The following is a 20218-nucleotide window of genomic DNA, read 5'->3' as shown; positions in this document are numbered from 1 at the left end:
TCCAGATGATGTTGACCTGGATTTGTCTTTGTTTATTTTGAATTTTAAGAGATTTTAATTTGCAATGTTATAATTCCGACGTTGAATTTTTAAAAAACAAAGTAGGCTTAGGGATTCAGTCCTAAAACTTTTGAATAAGGGTTTTAGAAAAAAACCTACATTTTTTTTTAAATTAAGTTTATGAGTTTGAACACATAAAATGTGAGCTTGCTCATTTTCCAGCTCTACCAGCACGTTCCATTATTTAATATAAAAGCTAGACATTAATACAAATGCCTTAGACAGGGATCAGATCCAGGATGAAAGTTCTAAATATTCTGAAATATAAGTGGTCAAACACTGTAGGAGCCGTTCGACCACATTTGTTTGGGCATGACTGGTGAGTTTAAACAGGAAAAGCATGTTCCGCCACGATGGAATATATTATACGGTATAATGATGTGGAGATTTCTCCCACACGGCGTAGTTTTGGCCTGACGTGGCGAGTCGAAAATTAGAAGGAACAAGCCCTTCAAGATCCATCTTAGGCCCAATCTTCATTATGATTTTGCTATCCATCTCTGCCATGTACAGATCAGCTTCAGCTGCTAAGATCTTGACGCTGCTTTTCTCATTGATCCCGTTCCTCCGCCTTATCCCACTCAATCTCCCTATCTCATCCTTCAGCCCCCAATCCACAAAGTGATCGTAGAACTACATCATCGAAAGGTTACGGACAGCATGTTCTGTTTGACATTTCATGATTAAGGAAAAAAAAAAAAAAACTGATTACAAAGCACGAGATTGGAGAAAGAAAGCATACTATTGATGGTGTTCCGGGATGAGTTAGAATGTATGCGTATCCCTGCATGACTTTGTCCGAAGGAAATGGCCATTGTTTCTGAGTGGAACCCGTGTCGTGATTGTCAATGAAGGTCACCGCATTTTCTGGCTTTGTCCCGATCATTCCCGGCGGCTTCCCGTTCGAATCCTTTAACCTCCATAGCTCCCCTTGTACGGCGGCTTGAAGGATCCCTTTGGTTGTGAAATCGAAGGCAGTCACAGCGCCGCCGGCCTCTTTCACCCAATTTACCAAGGCACCACGATGAGCGTCTTGGTTATACTCAGGCTTCCCATCTCGTCCGTAAGACAGAGAGTCCCATTTTTCCCCAACTGCGAAATCCGGTGACGTTCGTTGCATATAAATTTTGGTGATATTGGGAGCATAGCCCTTCACAAAATCAAATCGCCATCCATCAAATCCTACTTCCGTCTTCAGCCAATTCATCCAATCTGATAGCTCTGACTGAACTTGAGGATTGAGATGGTCGATGTCCGGTGCGGGGTCGTATGGCTCTCCACTGTCAAGATTTCCGGTACCGTCAGAATACGCAGTGTCATCTCTGCAAATGAAAGATGGACCCCAATCCAGACGTGAATCAGGAGTGCCACCTTCGAAGATGCAGTAGATTCCCCTTCCGTCTTTCCTCTCTGCAGTTCTGTGGTTGATCACTATGTCAGCCAAGCATTTAATTCCCTTTTCATGGAAAGCTGCGACCAGTGACTTCAGTTGATCCTTGGAACCATATTTTGATGCGTCCAGATCATATAGCCTTCCCGGAAGATATCCTTAATTAACATTCAAGGGAATCATAAAGAGAAAGCATGAGAATTGGGCATTGGGGAACAAGTCAAACAAAGGATCATGACCAAAAAATGAAGGAGAGATGGTAATTATTATGAATTAATAGCAGTTAATTACCTTGAGAAGAAACGGATTGAGAAGGAGGAGGGAGCCAAACATGGGTAATTCCAACGCTGGCTAGGTCAGAGATGGAGTTCTTGAGCGAGTTGTACCATCCTCCTTTGTTACTTGATTCCCAGTTGAAACCCTATACCACAACATAAGCTTATTCAAGTGCCATTATGATTGTAATTGAGTTCAGTTCAGTTGATATTGAATGAGAATTTGTGTTGGCGAAACAAGACAAGGAAGAAATGAAACCTGAAAGAGCAGAGCAGCGGATGAGGAAAGGGGAAAGAAGAAAAGGCAGAGACAAGATATGCAGAGCAAGGGGAGGGAAGCCATGGCCTCTATTATGTATTGGCGCTTCTGCTTAGTGATTGTGTTGTGTCAGTTTGAGGGCGTGGCCTTATATAGAGGCATTATTTGGTTGATTTTGGAAGAAATTTGGGGTATATGCAGAAACAGATATTGTCTGGTTATTTGGTTTCACATTGATCGGATTTCATAGGATCATCTTATTCCCGGCCGATATAGAGTTTGAAAAATAGACGCAATTTATTTTGAGCTAAATACCTCCCGTTCCATGCGCGACAAATTGTTTAAGGTGCTGATTTTGCAGTCCATTTGTGCACACGCAATCAACTTCATTTTCTTTTTTTTAACTGTCAAACCAGGCATCATTAGCATATTTTATTGACTTTAGATATTCGTAGTAAATATCCCATGCAATGCAGGTGTATAAAAATAATTTTTATTAGTATAAGTTATAAATAATTAATTATCATTAGCACATGAAATGGTATAACATGGTATAACAGTGTTATTTAAATTTTAAGGAAAAAAAAAAGGACTACTTTCATTGACAGCAATATTTTTATTTTATTTATCTTTTAATTTATTGCACTTCGTCATATATGTCAAACCTGAATTTGAATAAAATTAGAGAAAATGTAATATTTGATCCCTATAGTTTCATCAATTTTTTTTTTAATTTTTGTCGTTTTTTAATATTTTCAATCCCCAGACGAATTAAAACTAGTAAAAAATAAAAACTATAAAAATTTGAAAAATAAAAATTAAAAGCAAAATTTGATGAAATTAATTATAGAGACAAATATTATGTTTTCCCATAAAATTATTCAAAAGTAAAATTATTTTGTTAAGATTTTATTTTTTGAAACACGATTTATTTGCATAAAAGAGAATTACATGTTAATATTTTCAAGTAAAATACATCGACCCCTTTACATTTTACATTATTGATCCTTTATTCTATATATAAAACCTATCTAACTTTTCTGACAATATTATTTTCATTTACTTAACTATTAATTAATCGTTAAGTTATATATGTTTAACTAAAATACTCATTTTTAAACATAGATGTTATGTAAAATTCATTTAAGCCATCCAGAAAATAAATTTAATGCATATATACTACATGTTTTTACTTTTGTAAAAATTTTTAGTTATGTAAAATTATTTATTAAGTGATTTATGAAAATTTAAATATATAAGTTGGTTGATATAATATTTTATATTTATATATATATATAATTAAATTAATATAAGATAATGAAACAAAGGTTTAGTACAATAAGAGATAAATTTTTCAACATAATAAGAGATTTTAATATAATAAATTTTTTATTCAAATTAATAAGTATTTGAAGAAGCATTTGCACCAAACTAAATATCCATTGCCTCCTCTGCAATGAATAAAAAACTAACAAGCAAGTCAAAATGGATGCAAAAGAACACATATAAGACAGAATTGATGAACAACAAATTAATAATCAAAATGTATCTCACTAGTTTTGATTGAACAAAAAACAAAAAAGGGACCCATATTAGGTTTTGCTCATGCAATCTAGATAAATCGTTCATCTGGGATAATGATAAAAGGTCGAGAAAATCATAACAATGAAAAAAACTTGGAAGATAAGCTGATAAGAAGGAAAGACGAGTCTTATCAACTTCTAGAAACGCTGTTCACGTATAATAATTATTGACAAGCATCAGTCTGCCAGTCTGGATAACTTTTTGTTTGATAATGTCAAATTGTCAATGCTCATGCTGGTTTCCTTTCTAATTTTTCACCACATACAGCTTTTGCATTCAGGCTCGAGCACCGTAACCTTCAAGTGAAATTCAAAATCAACAGAAATACATCAAAATATACGTAAATATTTTCAATACACTCATATACTGCTCAGCTATATAAATTTTTACTCATCATGTTTTCATCAATCTCATAACAAATACTCACAAACTGTAACATAATTCAACTATGGGTGCGTCTGGATTTGCATGGTTAGCTTGAGAAGAATTTGAAGTTGGTGGGGTGGGGGATTGGAATTTTATATTTGGGGGCCTGTGTGGTATATGTGGTATGGGAGAAATAAAATGATATTTAATGATAGTTTTGATTCCTTTGAGAACTCTGCTAGAGTTTTGAAATATGTGGGTTGGATTAGAAAAGGCTTATGGTGTGAATGAAAATGGATGTCTAAAGAGATGGGAGGACATTAGGTGCTGGCTGCCTGAAGATGGATGGTTGAAGCTGAATATTAATAATTCTGCTAAGAGATGTCCTAGTGATGCTAGTTGTGGTGGAATAATAAGAGAGGTTAACGATCAATGGGGGGAGGTTTCATTAATAAAATTGGTGGGTGTACAACTTTGGAGGCATAGTTATAAAAAGTGTAGTGTGGATTTCTCGCGCTATGGAGATTGGGTGTAAGGAGGGTTATGATTAAATTTGACTCTACTACAGATATGAACATGCTGCAGCAATTATTGTCAAGTTCATGCGTAAAGAGTAGAATTTTATGTCAAATGCATAATAAGATTAATGATAATTGGGATATAAGAGTGATATATAGTTATAGAGAAGAAAATTTTAGTGTTAATTGGCTGGAGCATGGCCTTCAAATTTTAAATAAATCTTTTAAAAGTTGACTTAATTTTTTTTATAAGAATCGGTTGAACTTGACTTGTCCAAGATTTATTTTGGTGTAATTGTGTTGGGGGGGGGGGAGGAACTTTAGATGTACTTTCTCTTAAATTCTGACGCTTGGTTTGAGGGAGAATTTTATTATAGGACCACATACATGATTTAATTACAAATAAGACCCAGTAAATTCTGACAACTCACTGCAAGTTAATAAGACTGAAACGAAATATACTTTAATGACTAAATGACCATATTACCCTCAAATAAATATTCAAGAAAAACAGAGAGATCGGAGAAGTTACCGCCTTCCTTCCTCCTCTCCTGATTACTCTCCCTCCTCCTCCAAAGCCATTGCCGTCATCGTTGCCAATTCTCGCTTCCTTCATTCGACGCCCTCTCTTAAGTTAGTACAGCAAAGATATCCCTCCATCGCCGCTCAAGAGTCCCAAATCATCCGAACATCGTGACCTTAAAGGGCATCTATATGAAGACGACAATGCCAATCATTTGGTCATGGAATTGTGCGAAGGAGGAGAATTGTTCGATCGGATTGTTGCACGTGGGCATTACACAAAACGCACCGCAGACGCAACAGTGGTCACCCAAATGATTGTCGAAGTTGTGTTTAAGAATTCTGAATTGCTCCTATTCTCTCTTTGTTGGGCTATTTCTTAGACTGTTTATGCATATGAAGTTTTAACTGATGGTTTACCCCTGATATGACTTGTTAGATGCTTTTGCTTTTGCAATTAGAGGAAAATGGAGGTGGAAGCCTAAAATTAAGGCTCAAGAAATAGGAGTTTTGCTTCTTTAATTAGGGACTGCGACTTTCGTTATGCGTTTACTTCACCCCGAGGTTCTATTGCCCGGGTCCGAGCCAAGGACTCCCACTATGTTTTGCTGATGTGGTGTTGGAATGAATAATTGGAAATGCTATTTTCTGATGGTCTTAACTCCATAAGTAATTTATGCTTGCATTGAACTAATGTATTTGTATTTACGTACATTCATTACGAGGAGTTTGATGATGGGACAATTGAAAGATTGTTAGGTAAAATGAGCCTGTCACCTCATTTATTATTTATTCAATAAAAATATAATATTTAAATAATATTAAATATAAATGATAATAAAAAATATATAAAAAATTAAATATATATTTTATTATAAGATAAAATTAATTAAAATAATATCACATAAAATTTTATTCAAATAATTTGAGACATTTTCATCAAAAATACCACAAATGATGTGGCACACTTGGTTTGCCTAAAAATTTCTTTAGGAAATTATAAAAAGTTGAGAATTATTCTTCCTATTCTTTTTACAAGTCATTTCTACCAACTTCATCAGTATAAATGTAAAAAAAATATAAAGAATAAAAGTGTGTAGAATTTTATATATGTTTTTATATAACAAATCTAAAAAGTAATATTATATTACTTTTTTTTCTCTCATGAAAGATAATTTTAAAAATACTTTTTAAATATTACTTGAGAAACTGCACCGTGACTTATAAATGAGATCAAATGGATCTTTTAAAATGTGACTTGTAAATGGGACCGAAAGGGAGTATATGCTATTATAATTTGTTTTAACGTTCACCCTTGATTATAAAATTCCAAGCACAACTTGTTAAACTCCTAATATGACTTTTTATTTACAAAGTCTAATAATGTGCTCCCTCTGTTTAAAAATGTAAGGCATTTTTAGTTTTTTAATGTATAATTATTATTTTTTTTTAAAAGTGCTCCTATTAATGAATGATTTTATATTTATTATAGGGTGTTTAATAGAGATAAATATAAAAAGATAGGGTTAGTTTGAAAGTAGATAATTACTTTATTAAGGGTAAGATTCGGTTAAAAATATCTTACATTTTTAAACGGAGGGAGTACTTGTCTTCAAACTAATGTAAATTTTCTTAATTTCACTTTTAGATTCCCTTAAATTACTTGTTAAGATTAGAATATTATTTATGTAATATTCATTCGGTATAAAATTATTCATGACTACTTTGTTAAATTAATAACGTCACTTATAGAACATCTAGTAATGCTTATAAATTGTCTTATGTTACTTGTCAAATGCTTATGGGTAGTGGTGGAGTCAGGACCCTGAGTTAAGGGTGCAAAATAATTTAATAAAAAATTAATTTTTTAAAAAATAATAATTATACTGAGATTAAAATTGTAATAATGTAAATAATTTTATCATTATTTTTTATTTAAAAAATTATATTAAAAATATTAATATAATCTTTTATTATAAATATGATTTTCATATTTTATCTAAATTATTAAAATATTACATATTTGACAAATTTTTTAGGCTAAATATTTTTTATTTGATTCAGAGGGTGTGAACTATCAAAAGTAAGGGTGCCAAGTTATAAATTTCATGCACCCACTTATAATTTTTCCCAAATTGAGGTGTGCATTTGCACCCCTCAACCCAACATGGCTCCACTGCAGCTTATGGGTATAAAATATATACATAACTCGATTAATTTATAACTTCACAATTAAAATGTCTTGTAAAATTTGATATCAACAATTAATGTAAATTTTATTGGCTTTACTTGTAAATTGTAGAATCTTACTTATAAGTTCCTCTACGTTACTTGTTAATACTAAAATATAACTTATTCAATATTCATCCTATGTAGAATCATTTATGATTTATTAAATTATTAAAGTTTAATATTATTTATAAATTGTCTTACGTTATTTGTCAAGTTTGTAATCTTACTTATAAACATGATTTCTCCCATATGCTATTTACTTTTGTTTAAATACTCAGGGTAATAACGTCATTTTGCTATGAAACTTAATTTTATTATGGTCTTCAAAACCTGCAGTGTTATTTCAAAAATATTTGAATGTGATTAGAAAATATGTACCTACCATGATCCTATAATGAAATTATCTCTTGATTTAATTCAATTCAAGCAAAAGAAGGCATGATAAAGTAAAACTGTAAGAACTGAAGGGTACTCCCTCCAACTTATTAAAAGAGGTAAATTGGCCATCAATGTCCGATCTTAATTTTTAAATAATATAAAGGATTGAAAAGGTAATTTCAACTTTAAATTATAGATAAAAGAATATCTAGGATCTTAAATTTATTTTTAATATAATATTTTTTAAATTTTAAAAATGGTACAATATTACTTTTATCATTAACAAAAATTAACTTTAACTGTTAGTTAATTAGAAAATTATAAAAAATAACTTCAAAAATTACCAAAAAAAACCTAAAAATTATAGAAAAAAATCAAAAAAATTACAGTAAAATATTCAAAATTACATACAATGATCTCAAAATTACAAGAAATGACCTAATTTTTTTTAATTCCCTTATGTAATTTTTTTATCAACTAACTGTTAAAGTTGACATTTATTAATAATAATATTACATAGTTTTTTAAAAATAAAGAAAAATATTGCATCAAAAATGAAAATAAGTTTACAATATTTGACACTCATAAATTTATAATTTGAAAGTAAAATTATCATTTAACCCAATAATAAATAGAATGCAAGCCAGTTTGGGGTAACATAGCGTCGTCTTAAACAACAAATGTACATTCCAGTGCATATAATGAAACAGCCTTTGCACTTGCATAGGCTTTTCAAGTCCAGTTTAACATCGGAGAAAACATTGAACAAAGCAATTTGGGGAATGACAACAATTCATGGGCGCTCTGTGCAGAAGGGGATGTACCCTGCCAAATGACACCAAGTAAAATCGAGAAATAAAGATTGATCTTAAAAATTTATCCATTTAAATTTATTTTTATAGATGTTGGAGCTTAAAAAATAATATCTTTTTTTTAAAAAAATCAGATTTTCAAACCTAACCCTAATAGTTCTAAAAAAATGAGCCCAGACTTGGTCAATCTTTTTAACCCCGCTTTTTATTTTTAAAAAAAAAAATAAAATATTTTTAATTTTAAAATTAAATTTAAACTTTAAAATTTATGTCTATAATTTAAAATTAAAATTTTTATTATTTATTTTTAATTTTTAAACATTATAGTTTGTATTTTTAAAAATATATGAAATATTATGATTAAAATTTTTAATTTTTAAAACTTCCAAAAAATAAAAAATAATAATAAAAACTTATAAACCTGACCCTAAACTTTTTATATAAAGGTTAGACTTTAAAAAATAAAGCATTTTAAAAAAACTGAGGTTAAGGACCAACCCTTAAGGGTCGAGCCTGCCTATTTTTTAACTCTAGCAACAAGTACACTCTTGCTGCACTTCAAACATAGTTAAATAAATTAAAAAATCATTTTAAAATTATTATATTTTATAATATTTTAAGATAAAAATATTGAGTAGCACCAAAAAATTACAATCCAATCTTAATATTTAAGATCTCATATTAACAGAAATTTTACTACTTAAAGCTTTGGGCAAATTTGCAAATGATAACCTCAACATACTTAAGAACAGAAATACATTTATGAGCCATCCATTGTCCTATGAATGCATATATTTAGCTTATAAGCTATCTACTATCTTTGATTGGTGCTGGAGGATAATGTAGAAATCCGGTACACGGAGTCAGTGGCATCTTTTCTCACATCTTGGAAGGCTTTGGGAAGATATCTGGCGTGAATTTCTGGGCAGCACTCAAACTTCCCTTAATCTTCATTGCACCCCTGAATTCATAAATCTCCACAAAATTAGTCACACACAAGTACAAGAATGAAAAAGAAACGGTCGTTTGGAATTATTGGTGGCTCAGATTTACTTGAAGATTCTCATTTTTACAAAAAATTCAAGCGAGAATCTCAAAGAAAATGCAATTGGTTAAAATACTCAATCCCCTGAGAGGAACCATCCAGAAAGGAAAGCCGGGAACTTGAGAATCCATTGAAAGGTCATCATACCTCATAAAAGCCATCTGTGGATTCATTTTCCCCAATGCAACTTTCACAAAATCCTCATCCTTAAATGAAAATGTTGCATCAGGCTTCCCTCCTTCGTATGGCCCTAAACATCCACATCCACAGGTAATCGTACCACTCAGCACGGTTCTTCCCAAAATAGGAATCATTTAGTTCGAGAAAATGGTCAAATGCACAGCCTAAGATCAATATAAACACGCAGAGGTAGAGGACAATTTTAGGAGCTTGAAGAGATTTCAAGTATTACAATCCTCATCCATGTACAGAATAAGATACTGCTTAACAGTCCGCAAGTGGAACGATATTACAGATCCACACTTGTCTTGGATCAGCACAGCTATTTACTTTGCAGAATCCATATGACAGATTAGTAGCAAATTTTGCCACTGTGAGAAAAATAGGTTTGAACCTCCCAGTTAGTTCCTAGCAGATGATGCAAAACACACTGAAACACACATTTTGCTGTTATGTATATCATATTCTTCCCCTGACGACAATTTTAATTTGATTTATCCGTTCTCATCCTTGCTGTTGTCAGATATTTTCTTCTTCTATCGCCGACAGGGCGGTGTGTTTTTGGTAAAGAGATGCAAGCGCTTCTATACATTTGATTAGGTATCAAATAAATACGATGAACAGGAGCAATCATTCAACAATTCCTCGTAAAATAAGAAACACATAAGGCCACTTTTGGCTATAGCTCAAGTTCATGACCAATGCAGTTATAATTATTATACGGTAAAATAAAAGACAGGATTGAAAAACCTAACCTCTTTTGACCTCCCCTTTCTTGAGATCAACAGTGTAGATGACCTCATCGACTCCAAGTTTCTGTAATAGATGCAGAAAATACAGAATTAAAAAAAACAAAACAAAACAGAAAGTGAAAAGATGAAGATAGTTGGGGGAAAACGAAGAAAAAGGAAAAATAAAACGCCGAGGACCTTGGGGCCAATCTGAATCTGATAGACAAGGCCAATCTTGCTGATAAGCTGTTTGCCGGCGTCGGTGGACAGATGTTGTTTCATCTGCTCCATAATAGCATCGGACTTGAGCTCCGAATTGGTGGCGGAATTAGCCATTACCTTGGCCGGTCGCTACCTGCTCTTCTCCAAACTTCCTTGCGATGAACACTCGAAGTTTTCTTATTTCATAATCATAAATGAGACCGGTGGAGAGACGGGACAATTTAGTTCAGCAGATCAGGATCGGGTGAGGAAATCCTCACGTATCTGACTGTGGTGTTTTTGCTGACGTGTCTCGGGTCCAGAATGTGCCCTTAATGCACGCCCTTGCCATTCCATTTTTTTCCCCCATCCTATGCTTGATTTATGCAAACACTTGTGTCGCCATGTTCTTGCAATTTTATAATTTTGGATTGCAAGTGTTTTTCTCTCTCATAATTTTTGCTTTCTTTTTTTCTTTTATTATTCATAGGTGTACAGTCATACACAATATGTAGGTACCGCTCTCAGTCACATTATGATGATCTAACCCAACAGTCCTTGATTATAATTTTTATCTATTTTAGTTTAATTTCAGAAGAATTTGTTTATTTTGGGGCATATTTGTACAAGGAGAATATTATTTAAAGATAACGTTTTATGACATGGTCTCCGTATCTGCATTATTCTGTTAATAGAATCATCAAAATCAATCAATATTATTAATATTAATATGTTTAATACGTAATGGTTAAAAAATTACACTACTCGTGAATCACAGATGATTTAAAGTAATTTGTGTTCCCTAAATTTTGTGTGATATGCTAGGGGACGATAGCATGGTTGTCAATTTCACTCTTTAAATTTATTATTTTTATATTTTTAATTTATAAAATTATATTAACTTGCTAATAAAGTTAGATTATATATAAATTTGGTCAAACTTGTGAATTGACTCTTTAAATTTATTATTTTTATATTTCTAACTTATAAAATTATGTTAATTTGTTTATACATTCAAAATAAATGTAAAATCAGTTAAGCTTGTTAAACTCATCAATTTTTTTTCTAAGTCAAGCAAGCTAAGTGCATGCTATGAAAAACTTGATTCGTATAAACGATAAGTTTAAAAAAAAATTCAAATAATAAAAACTAACATTAATAAAAAATATTAAAAATACGTTACCTTATTTTGAAATGTCTACATTGATTATGATAATATAGATACACACATATAAACAGAATTAATTTTAATTACTTATATTTTAAAATATATTTAAATTAAATTATGATCATATTTTATATTTTAATTATTTAATTATATATTTTTAACAGTTATTTGTTGATGGATGTCCATCCTGTCAATTTACTTAAAACTAAGAGCTTGACAACAAGAACTTGAATTCGTCACCAGGCAGTTGGGCTGAAGCAGGCCTGCTCTAAATTCAATTCGGGGTTATTACTTAGGAGGCCCGACCAATCATAGACCCATAACAATATCTTCAAAATGGGCCCACAACTTAAGCCCACAAAATTAAGACCCGTCGTTTCCAGTCGTTGTCGTAATTGTTTTTGGACTGGAGAGGAAAAAATACAAGAAATCTTCAAAGCAAAAGAAATACCAGTCTGCTTCGATAATTAATCAGATCCACACTAAACCTCTATGAAAACTGTGATCAAGTCAATTACTATCATAATCTTCATGTTTTGTGCCAGTCAGCGCATTTCGTATCTTTAATTTTTGGGGTGCCCCCCCTAAGAATTTCCTGGCTCAACTCGCATTCACAGATTTGACTTTTAAAACACTACAAATTTATTATTTTAAAATTTCTTTCATTTTGCAAAGATTTTTTTTTGTTAATATATTTATTGTTTCAGGAACAAAATATGACGTGTTAATAACAATAAATATATATTTATATTTCATTTCAAAGGATATAGATGATCAAATTTTAAAAATTAAAAAAAAAATGTTAAGATTTCAATAAATCTTAGGAGGAACGCTACTGATTCTGATTTTAAACTGATAGGTATCCCCAACGCACTGCTGCTCAACGGTCGTTCGGCAACTGTTAGGTAACCATCCCTTCCCTCATTAAGCTTTGTCCCTTTGCGTTGTTTCTACCATCGTCTTCCTTCTATACTTTTTACCCTTTTCTCTTTTCTCCTTTTAATTGATTATTGCATTTTATGTGTTTGTGTCTTTCCTTTGTCTGATATTCTTCTTGGAAGAAGGTCACGGTGATCCATTAGAATCAGCGATAACTATATAAGTGATTCTGTTTGTTGGAATGTTGGGTATTGCTGCCAAACTTTCCGAATTGTATTTAATACTCTCATTTTTTAAAAAAAAAAAATTATTATTCCTTTTGGAGTTGCGAAGTGATCATTCCTTCAAGCCTATTTTGTTCTTGCTCAGGCTTTCTATTTTTTTTTTAAATTATCAAGAAACTTGTTTCCAGGAGAAAAAATAAGGAAAGAAAAGAACGAATCTTTCCGTCCGTGTTGCTGCTAAAAGCATAGGAAGAACCTTATCCTCGCGAGGCAAGTAAAATGTAAACGTATGGCTGGTATTTTTTAAAATTTTTTTCATTTTCATTTTCTTTTCAACTAACCGATTGATTAATTAATTTTTCCGCTCTCAGATTGGGCTTCAGTTGCAATTGGCTGCTTCTCCGAACATGCAATATCATGGTCTCGTACAAAGTTACAGATTACTGCTTTTGTGAAATGCCGGGGGATCTCAGTGTCAAACTTCTGAGTGGTTGTCAATGCTTGATTTAACAATGAACTATGTCTCAGAAACGTTCTCACTCCATAATCATTGATAAGCTTTCTCGTTTGATTGATATCTATGTTATTCGGTATAAACTGGCATACATATAGATCTTTTATACACTTTCCTGATAGATTTGATAACCTTTCGAACCCGTTTTTGAGTAGGCTCCCAAGCGGAGTCTGCTTGCCTGCCCAAAACATAAAAGAGAAATGGTTCGTTACTTTACTCTTTCATCTGTAGAAGTCATTTAAGTTGTGTATCCTTTTGTATTGCTAATATTAACAAGAAGTGAATGAGTAGCAACTAAGCCCGTTGGTTCTACTGTATTGGGCATTGTCTGCCCGAAAAGAATTTCCTTTCAATAAATACAAGAATTTGTCTGGAAGGATGTCGCAGGTTGTTGTGCACAGACATAATTTTATGTGTGGCAAGTCCTTTTTAAGTAACATGCACACGCAGAACCAACTAGCTTCTAGAATTTCCTGTGTAGTTTTCAGCTTGGTTTCTGGGCATGTTCACGAGAAGTTATGTCTGGGTAGGGCGAGAATTGAACCCATGATAAAATGTAGCCACAATTTGGGCCCTTGTAACATAAGGGTTGCTAATGACTATCAAGAAGATTGGTCTGAAGAAGATGATGATCTCTGTCCGGCCGAATGCGTCAGAGAATTCAAAACTGATGAAGAGTTCCACAAAATTCTGGACAAGGCTAAGGAAACTGGATCTTTAGTTGTGGTAGATTTCTTCCGCACCTCTTGTGGAAGCTGCAAGTACATTGAGCAGGGTTTTGCTAAACTGTGCAAGAAATCTGGTGATCATGACGCTCCTGTAATCTTTCTAAAGCATAATGTGAGTATACTTATGCTTTTTCTTTAGCTCATCTATGTTTTAGAAAATATCTAGCTAACGTATCCGACTGTGAGGATCATGGGGCATTAATTATATGTTGAGCGTGTTATTAACTTTTTCTACAGAGGGGCTTGCCTTATTTTGCCTTTTGGTTGCAGGTAATTGACGAATATGATGAGCAATCTGAGGTTGCTGAGCGACTTAGAATCAGGGTACTTCCCTTACATTGATTGTTGAGTGACTTAAATTTAAGTTCTAATCAAATACGATAGAAGCCTGAGAGATAGTTAACCATCAGGCTGATCTACATCGACACGCCTGACAATATTTAACTTGAGGATTCTCTGTTTGATTGAGCGACTTGAATGGTGCTGAATGCCCTTTTCTTCTTTCATCTAAGCTCATCTTCTCTTTCTCAACGACATACCAGTTTTTCTTTCAGACCACTTTCTTTGTATCTGCACTAGATATCCCTAGGTGCTCATTTGTAATTGTATTTTTTCCCACCTTTTGGTTAAATTTTGACCTCAATTTTACGTCCTGCCTCACTTTTAACATCTGAAGTAACTTCAAATGGTTTACTCATTTATATTTTATTTTCTAAAATTATTATTGATGATTACTTATCAAGTTTTGTTATCCACCAAAATTAAAGCTAAATGAACTGATGCAGAGTGTGCCTCTTTTCCACTTCTATAAAAATGGGGTTCTTTTGGAAGCATTCGCAACAAGGAATAAAGACAGGATTGTTGAAGCCTTGCTCAAGCATTCATCTCTTCAACCCCAAGATATTTTTAGTTGACCTTGAAGCGATGGGGCAAGTGGTTACTGATGCATAAGTTTGTCACAAATTATATTAAACATGAATAAAACACAGAATAATTATCTATTTCTGCATACTGACATATATTGTCAGATGTCAATGTTCCGATCACCGTGTAATAATATCCATTTGTATTTGATCAAGGCCGTTGATTAATTGTGGGGATTTTGCTTGAGCCTTTTCATTTGTGGGAAGATTTTCCTGTACATATACCATCATGTCTCTGTCTTAAATTCAATAAGCGTGCATATTTTTCTTCCCCGGAGCAGTACTTGCCCGTTTTTGGAAGAGAACGGAAAGAGTGAACCAGTATTGCTCGTGCTTCTAAGTTTCTTCGAAGACTAGACTTCTAAGTTGAGAAATACAGATAATTTGCTAGGCACTAACAGCTCTTTGAGTGGACCTTGTCCTTTTCGCTACTCATATTATGTTTGATTATTGAAGGGCAGGATATGATGAAAGATATGGATTCTTTTAATTTATCAGTTTTTGAAGTAAGAGATAGATAGAAAGAAAGAGGAGAGTAAATGTTGTATACAGTTCGAGTAAATTTTATATACCCCTTTGACACAAAAGAAAAAAAAAATTGACATACCCCTTTCGGTTTTTATATCACTGTCTCGACTTAAACAGTTCTAATTGGTCTCAACTATCAAGCTCTGGGCAGGGAATACAAAAGTGAGTCCCTGGTGAAATATAAGCGAATGGGATTATGAGGCTAAGGTGGCTGAGGGGGGTGGTCCTAAGAAGCAAAATATCAAAGCTGAAGCAGACGAGACAAGAATCATAGAGTTTAACTAAGGGAGCCCATCTTGGTACTCCAAACAAAGATGTGAGAGTAAGGGGTGCCTCAAATATATATGCAGCGTCATGAATCAGATAAAGAATGACCCAAGCGATCACGCAAGGCAAAACGTGGCTCTCCTTCAGCCTCTACCCTATGAATCATGAATTCGCTGGAAGCCAGGGCGCGTGTTGTGTAGTTTGTCGCTATTTCGTGTTACTCATGCAATACGTACAGACACCAAGCTAGTAATGAGTGCGATCCCAACCTCCCCACCCCCCCGAAATAAATAAATAAAAAATTATCGTAACTTATATATCATTTGAACTTCAGATCATAGCCTCATTCTGCTCAACTACCCCTTTTATTGTCAAATCTAATAACACATCATGACTAACATATAGATTGCTTGAGGAAAAAGAATTACCTTCCCCCTTCGAGGAGGGTGGGATAATGAAAACAGAGGGGCAAAGATTTTGAGACACGGGGAAAATTACAGAAGAAAAATTGGAATAACAGAGAAAGTGGATGGCGGTTCAGGGATTATGATGATTAGCTGAGACGTGCTTGCGTGCTGCTTTCTAGCTGGTAGATTCTCTCCAAAATCTGGCTGGTAATCCATCCACAGGAACTGGAAATGGGCCATACTGAATCCCACGTTGCGATCCTTTCACTTCCCACCTATATCACAGTCGTACAAAAAAGTTACTATCAGTAATAATCATAAGTATTAATACATATTCTTTCAACCCTTTTTATAAATTATTTTTATCAATTTTATTAATATCAATGTAAAAAATAAAAAAAAATTAAATTTTAAATTTTAAATATATCTTTATATAATAAATCAAAAAAAATATCATATTACATTTTTATCTTGTGAAGAGTAATTTTAAAATACTTTTAAATATTATTTAAAAAGTTGTATAAATGGAACTGAATAAATTTTTTAAAGCCTGCCTTGTAAATGCGACCTGAGGCAGTAATATCCACTATCTTTTCTCCTCTGACCTAGCATCTAGCTACTCTTTCTTTACTGAACCAACACTTGGTTCATCATTTTCATTCTTTCACGTGCTTGGTTAACCTTTGAGTTCAACTCTGGTTTTCAAATTTTTTATCCGTATACATATGCTACTTTCTTTTCCCCATTTTTCACTTCATATCCTTTTCTAGTTGCAATACCTAAACTTAGTGACCAAATGGTGGACCATGATCAGCGACTCCAGCTTGGCAAGCTGATTACCAGGGCAGGCATGTTCTCCACTGCCAAATGGCATGAAAGTATTGGGTTTTGGTGCCACCTAAATGAACAGACAACAACAAAATACGCTTTACAGATAAATGTATTCAGCCGTGTTTAAATGTTGAAATACACATATCATACTCAGGAAAGTAGACTGTCGAGACATGCATCCATACCTCAAACCTAAAAGGGTTAAATTTATGAGGATCGGGAAAATAATCTGGATTATGATGAATGTTTCTGAACAGAGGCAAAACTTTCCACCCTTTTGGTATTAGGAACCCTGTAAATAGTCATGTCAGTCATTCCATTAGATATGGTAAGATTTTTCAGTACGGACCAGGGTAGTTGAATTTTTTTCGTTTTTGCTTTTAGACCCACTCCATCCCCATACTTGATTTTATAGGATGTGGGACTTCCCTTACCCTTGTAATCTACATCAGCCACTGCTTCTCTGAAAGCGAATGATATAATGCTTGCCATTCTCAAGCTCTCTAATACAACCTGAGCATGTCCACAGTTATTTATTTAGTTATTATGCGCATTTGTACGTTGCAACATACACATAATTTTTTTTTTTTTAATCAAGCAGCATACAGATACTGAAAAGCTAATATTAATTAGCTTAGAGACAGTATAAGACAGAATTAACTGCGTACCTTGTTGGTAACTTGCATGCTTCTAGTCTGATTCCAACTCAGTGGTAGGTTACCTTCATTATTTGACCCGCGAATAGCCTTCTGCTCCTCCTGCAGATCGAGCTCTAGTTATAGCATTATCGACAAATTAAAACATCATCATTAATTCAAATCGATATAACCTAATGATCATACCATTACAGCCTCCAGAAGTTTGGGTTCATCGTGCAGGTATTTTATTATCCATGTCATGACACTAGCTGTAGTGTCTTGAGCAGCAAACAGCACTCCAATAATGTTATCTGAGATTTCCTCGTCGCTCAAGACTTCTCCATTCTCATTTTTCCAGCTCAACAGACATCCCATGAGATCTTTTTCAGGCAATTTCTTCTCCTTGCGCTCACTAATTATATCTCTGATAATCTCGCCAAGCCTCTTTCTTGCCTATACATCCATCCATTCAGGGTTCAATGAAAGAGGAACATTCCAACGGCATATTACACATACAGTATTTAGTATAAAGTCAAAGGAGCTTTTGAATTAAACCAGAAAATTCTTACCAACAGTGCCTTTTTGAATGAGGTTCCTGGAATGCTAGTGGGAAAGGAATTGTAGCCTCTGTCTACTATACAGTAGTTTTTCTTGAGTTCCTCTTTAAGCCTGGGCTCCAAATGGCCAAAGACTAGAAGGATACCCACCTCGAAAGAAAACTGCAAGCATTCGAGCCAGGGGTAACCACTTGATCATTATTGGCCCTTGTTAATTTATATATCACATACTTGCAGTGTATGTGGGTGTACTGTGAAGAAACGACAGAAAAAGCTTACGTAACAAACAAAGGTTGGAATATGAACAATATAATAATCGTTCCAATGATTGGTATATACTATATACAAAGGTAGGGATCGAAGAACCCACCCTTTTCATTTCACTAAATGTGTTAACGAGGGGCGCGTCAGCCCAAGAATTGATGGCAGAAACAGCCAAGGATTCAATATGAGGCACCAATTTGCGAAGTGATTCGAGGGAGAGCGAATCCTGAACGAGCTTCCTCAGACTCATATGGTACTGACCTTGGTGGAAAAACAGAGCAGACGGGCCAATCAGACGTTCCTTGCTCTTAGGATAGGTGGGCTTAAACAAGTCAGCGTGAGTCACGAGCACAAAGTGCGCAGCCTCGGGGCCAGCCAGCATCACCGAGGGACAACCCAGAATATTGGTCTTGAATATTTCACCGTACCTGGAATTCAATCATCGCATAAAGAGCCATTAAATGAGGAGGGAGGGAGGGAGACAAAAGAATCAATTAATGCCGGCCAACGACAAACCTTTTCTGTTTGGCGGCGAAGAAGACGTTCGGGTTCTGAGAGTAGAGTTGAAGAGTCTCTCCTATACGGGGCCATCCCATGGAACCAGGAGGAAGCTGTGGCCTTGTGGGGGGCTTTCGGTATTGTTTTTTTAAAAGCACGAAGACAGAAGAGAACAATGGTATGAGAAAGAACAGGACGCAGGCAAGAAATGCATCCATTGTGTGAGAAAGTGATGAGAGAGAGAGAGAGAAATGCAGGGAATGTTGTGAGTGTGAGAGTGGAGAATGATGGAGAGAAGGGAAGGGGAAGAGCTAGTTATATAGAAGAAGGGAGGGACGTCAGACGTAGACGTGAGTCGATAGGATCAATCGGCGGGCGAGACGGATAAAGATTAAAGACGCAGTTATGGTTTTTCTATATACGAAGGGGAGAATTTGGGAACTAGTTGCCTGTGCAGAAAGACGGTACATGTACATGGTAGTATTCACCATGTATCCACCCAGGCCTATACTTATCCCGGTTATGTTAAAATGGGTTTGTCCCAATCTAAAAAAAATTAGAATGAGATATTTACCAGATGAGATAGAGAGGAAGCTGGGACGGGATGAGATTCAAGATATATATATATATATATATATATATGTTAATTAGTATGTTGTTTTCATTGTTTATTTATTTATTTTTTTTGCTTATTTTTACTTTGTTTAATTTTGCATTACTCTGTAATACTCAACCTAGCTAAACAAGTTGCGAAATGTATTTTTATAATTGTTGATATTGATTTGTGAAATTAAAAAAGAAAATCTGAATTACTACCATTTAAGTAATGTAATGAGTTTATTTTTCAAGTCTATGTTTAACTTGGGCTTGATTATTGGTGCTTATTATAATATGGGTTTATAATAGACTCTGATTACATAGTCACTTGAAAATACAAGTAAGGATGGCCAAATCAAGTAAAAGTGATTATCGAAACACCTCGATCTCGTCTTGATTTTTATTAAGATAGGAAGGCTTTTGAGACTAGATAAGATACAAGACAATATGTAAGTCTCGATTATTTTTCAGGACAAGAGTGTCTCAGTCCTATCCTATCCTATGAACACCCCTACATGTACTTGGCAATGTTGGTTGGTTGAGTAAATTTAGTTATCTAATGAAATCTCAACATAGGTAAAACTATCAATCAGCATGGGTTAGCTCAAAAGGGACCGACCATTGAAAGGTTAAGATCTAAAT

At 33.9% G+C, this 20218-nt stretch overlaps 4 protein-coding genes across 9 annotated transcripts; 1 reads left to right on the top strand and 3 right to left on the bottom strand.

Moving 5' to 3' along the window:
* Positions 1-177: 177 nt before the first annotated feature.
* On the bottom strand, positions 178-2281 carry LOC129303645 (alpha-amylase-like). Of its 2 annotated transcripts, none has more exons than XM_054943097.1 (4): positions 1985-2278; positions 1742-1871; positions 803-1608; positions 178-693 (listed from the first exon to the last, which is right to left on the bottom strand). In XM_054943097.1, exons 1-4 carry the CDS (start codon positions 2066-2068, stop codon positions 424-426), a joined length of 1290 nt encoding a protein of 429 aa, XP_054799072.1. In that variant the 5' UTR covers positions 2069-2278; the 3' UTR covers positions 178-423. The 2 variants fall into 2 exon arrangements, with proteins under 2 accessions (XP_054799072.1, XP_054799073.1); XM_054943098.1 differs by having other exon boundaries at positions 553-725; positions 1985-2281.
* Positions 2282-9031: 6750 nt separating this feature from the next.
* Positions 9032-10877, bottom strand: LOC129303586 (sterol carrier protein 2). The gene is made up of 4 exons (XM_054942997.1): positions 10551-10877; positions 10377-10437; positions 9589-9691; positions 9032-9357 (listed from the first exon to the last, which is right to left on the bottom strand). The coding sequence occupies exons 1-4, from the start codon at positions 10686-10688 to the stop codon at positions 9276-9278; spliced, it is 384 nt and encodes a 127-aa protein (XP_054798972.1). The 5' UTR covers positions 10689-10877; the 3' UTR covers positions 9032-9275.
* A 1657-nt stretch (positions 10878-12534) lies between these two features.
* On the top strand, positions 12535-15195 carry LOC129303273 (thioredoxin-like 4, chloroplastic). 4 transcript variants are annotated; one of them, XM_054942474.1, is made up of 5 exons: positions 12535-12626; positions 13013-13105; positions 13196-14178; positions 14337-14390; positions 14852-15195. In XM_054942474.1, the coding sequence occupies exons 3-5, from the start codon at positions 13717-13719 to the stop codon at positions 14978-14980; spliced, it is 645 nt and encodes a 214-aa protein (XP_054798449.1). In that variant the 5' UTR covers positions 12535-12626; positions 13013-13105; positions 13196-13716; the 3' UTR covers positions 14981-15195. The 4 variants fall into 4 exon arrangements, with proteins under 4 accessions (XP_054798449.1, XP_054798447.1, XP_054798448.1 ...); XM_054942472.1 differs by having other exon boundaries at positions 13013-13111; XM_054942473.1 differs by lacking the exon at positions 12535-12626 and having other exon boundaries at positions 12671-13105.
* Positions 15196-15306: 111 nt separating this feature from the next.
* LOC129303271 (abscisic acid 8'-hydroxylase 4-like) lies at positions 15307-19243 on the bottom strand. 2 transcript variants are annotated; one of them, XM_054942469.1, is made up of 9 exons: positions 18998-19243; positions 18588-18909; positions 18230-18379; positions 17865-18113; positions 17691-17780; positions 17457-17535; positions 17208-17314; positions 16971-17089; positions 15310-16466 (listed from the first exon to the last, which is right to left on the bottom strand). In XM_054942469.1, exons 1-9 carry the CDS (start codon positions 19195-19197, stop codon positions 16367-16369), a joined length of 1416 nt encoding a protein of 471 aa, XP_054798444.1. In that variant the 5' UTR covers positions 19198-19243; the 3' UTR covers positions 15310-16366. The 2 variants fall into 2 exon arrangements, with proteins under 2 accessions (XP_054798445.1, XP_054798444.1); XM_054942470.1 differs by lacking the exons at positions 16971-17089; positions 17208-17314; positions 17457-17535 and having other exon boundaries at positions 15307-16466.
* Positions 19244-20218: the final 975 nt, after the last annotated feature.

Source organism: Prosopis cineraria, unplaced genomic scaffold, assembly GCF_029017545.1.
Source record: "Prosopis cineraria cultivar Desert tree isolate PC_DT_omini unplaced genomic scaffold, ASM2901754v1 PC2, whole genome shotgun sequence".
NCBI lineage: Eukaryota > Viridiplantae > Streptophyta > Magnoliopsida > Fabales > Fabaceae > Prosopis > Prosopis cineraria.
This window is presented reverse-complemented; position numbering and strand designations above follow the sequence as displayed.

What these genes read in the sequence shown, in the direction of transcription:
- LOC129303271 (XM_054942469.1), bottom strand. Translation starts at nt 19,197, where the DNA reads ATGGATGCATTTCTTGCCTGCGTCCTGTTCTTTCTCATACCATTGTTC. An exon ending in TTCGCCGCCAAACAGAAAAG is followed by an intron (nt 18,910 to 18,997) that starts GTTTGTCGTTGG and finishes ATTGAATTCCAG; the next exon opens with GTACGGTGAAATATTCAAGA. An exon ending in CATTCAAAAAGGCACTGTTG is followed by an intron (nt 18,114 to 18,229) that starts GTAAGAATTTTC and finishes ATGGATGTATAG; the next exon opens with GCAAGAAAGAGGCTTGGCGA.
- LOC129303645 (XM_054943097.1), bottom strand. Translation starts at nt 2,068, where the DNA reads ATGGCTTCCCTCCCCTTGCTCTGCATATCTTGTCTCTGCCTTTTCTTC. An exon ending in TCAATCCGTTTCTTCTCAAG is followed by an intron (nt 1,609 to 1,741) that starts GTAATTAACTGC and finishes ATGTTAATTAAG; the next exon opens with GATATCTTCCGGGAAGGCTA. An exon ending in ATCCCGGAACACCATCAATA is followed by an intron (nt 694 to 802) that starts GTATGCTTTCTT and finishes TCGATGATGTAG; the next exon opens with TTCTACGATCACTTTGTGGA.
- LOC129303586 (XM_054942997.1), bottom strand. Translation starts at nt 10,688, where the DNA reads ATGGCTAATTCCGCCACCAATTCGGAGCTCAAGTCCGATGCTATTATG. An exon ending in GAAAGGGGAGGTCAAAAGAG is followed by an intron (nt 9,692 to 10,376) that starts GTTAGGTTTTTC and finishes GTGGATGTTTAG; the next exon opens with GGCCATACGAAGGAGGGAAG. An exon ending in CCACAGATGGCTTTTATGAG is followed by an intron (nt 9,358 to 9,588) that starts GTATGATGACCT and finishes TTATGAATTCAG; the next exon opens with GGGTGCAATGAAGATTAAGG.
- LOC129303273 (XM_054942474.1), top strand. Translation starts at nt 13,717, where the DNA reads ATGTCGCAGGTTGTTGTGCACAGACATAATTTTATGTGTGGCAAGTCC. An exon ending in TAATCTTTCTAAAGCATAAT is followed by an intron (nt 14,179 to 14,336) that starts GTGAGTATACTT and finishes TTTTGGTTGCAG; the next exon opens with GTAATTGACGAATATGATGA. An exon ending in CTGAGCGACTTAGAATCAGG is followed by an intron (nt 14,391 to 14,851) that starts GTACTTCCCTTA and finishes GAACTGATGCAG; the next exon opens with AGTGTGCCTCTTTTCCACTT.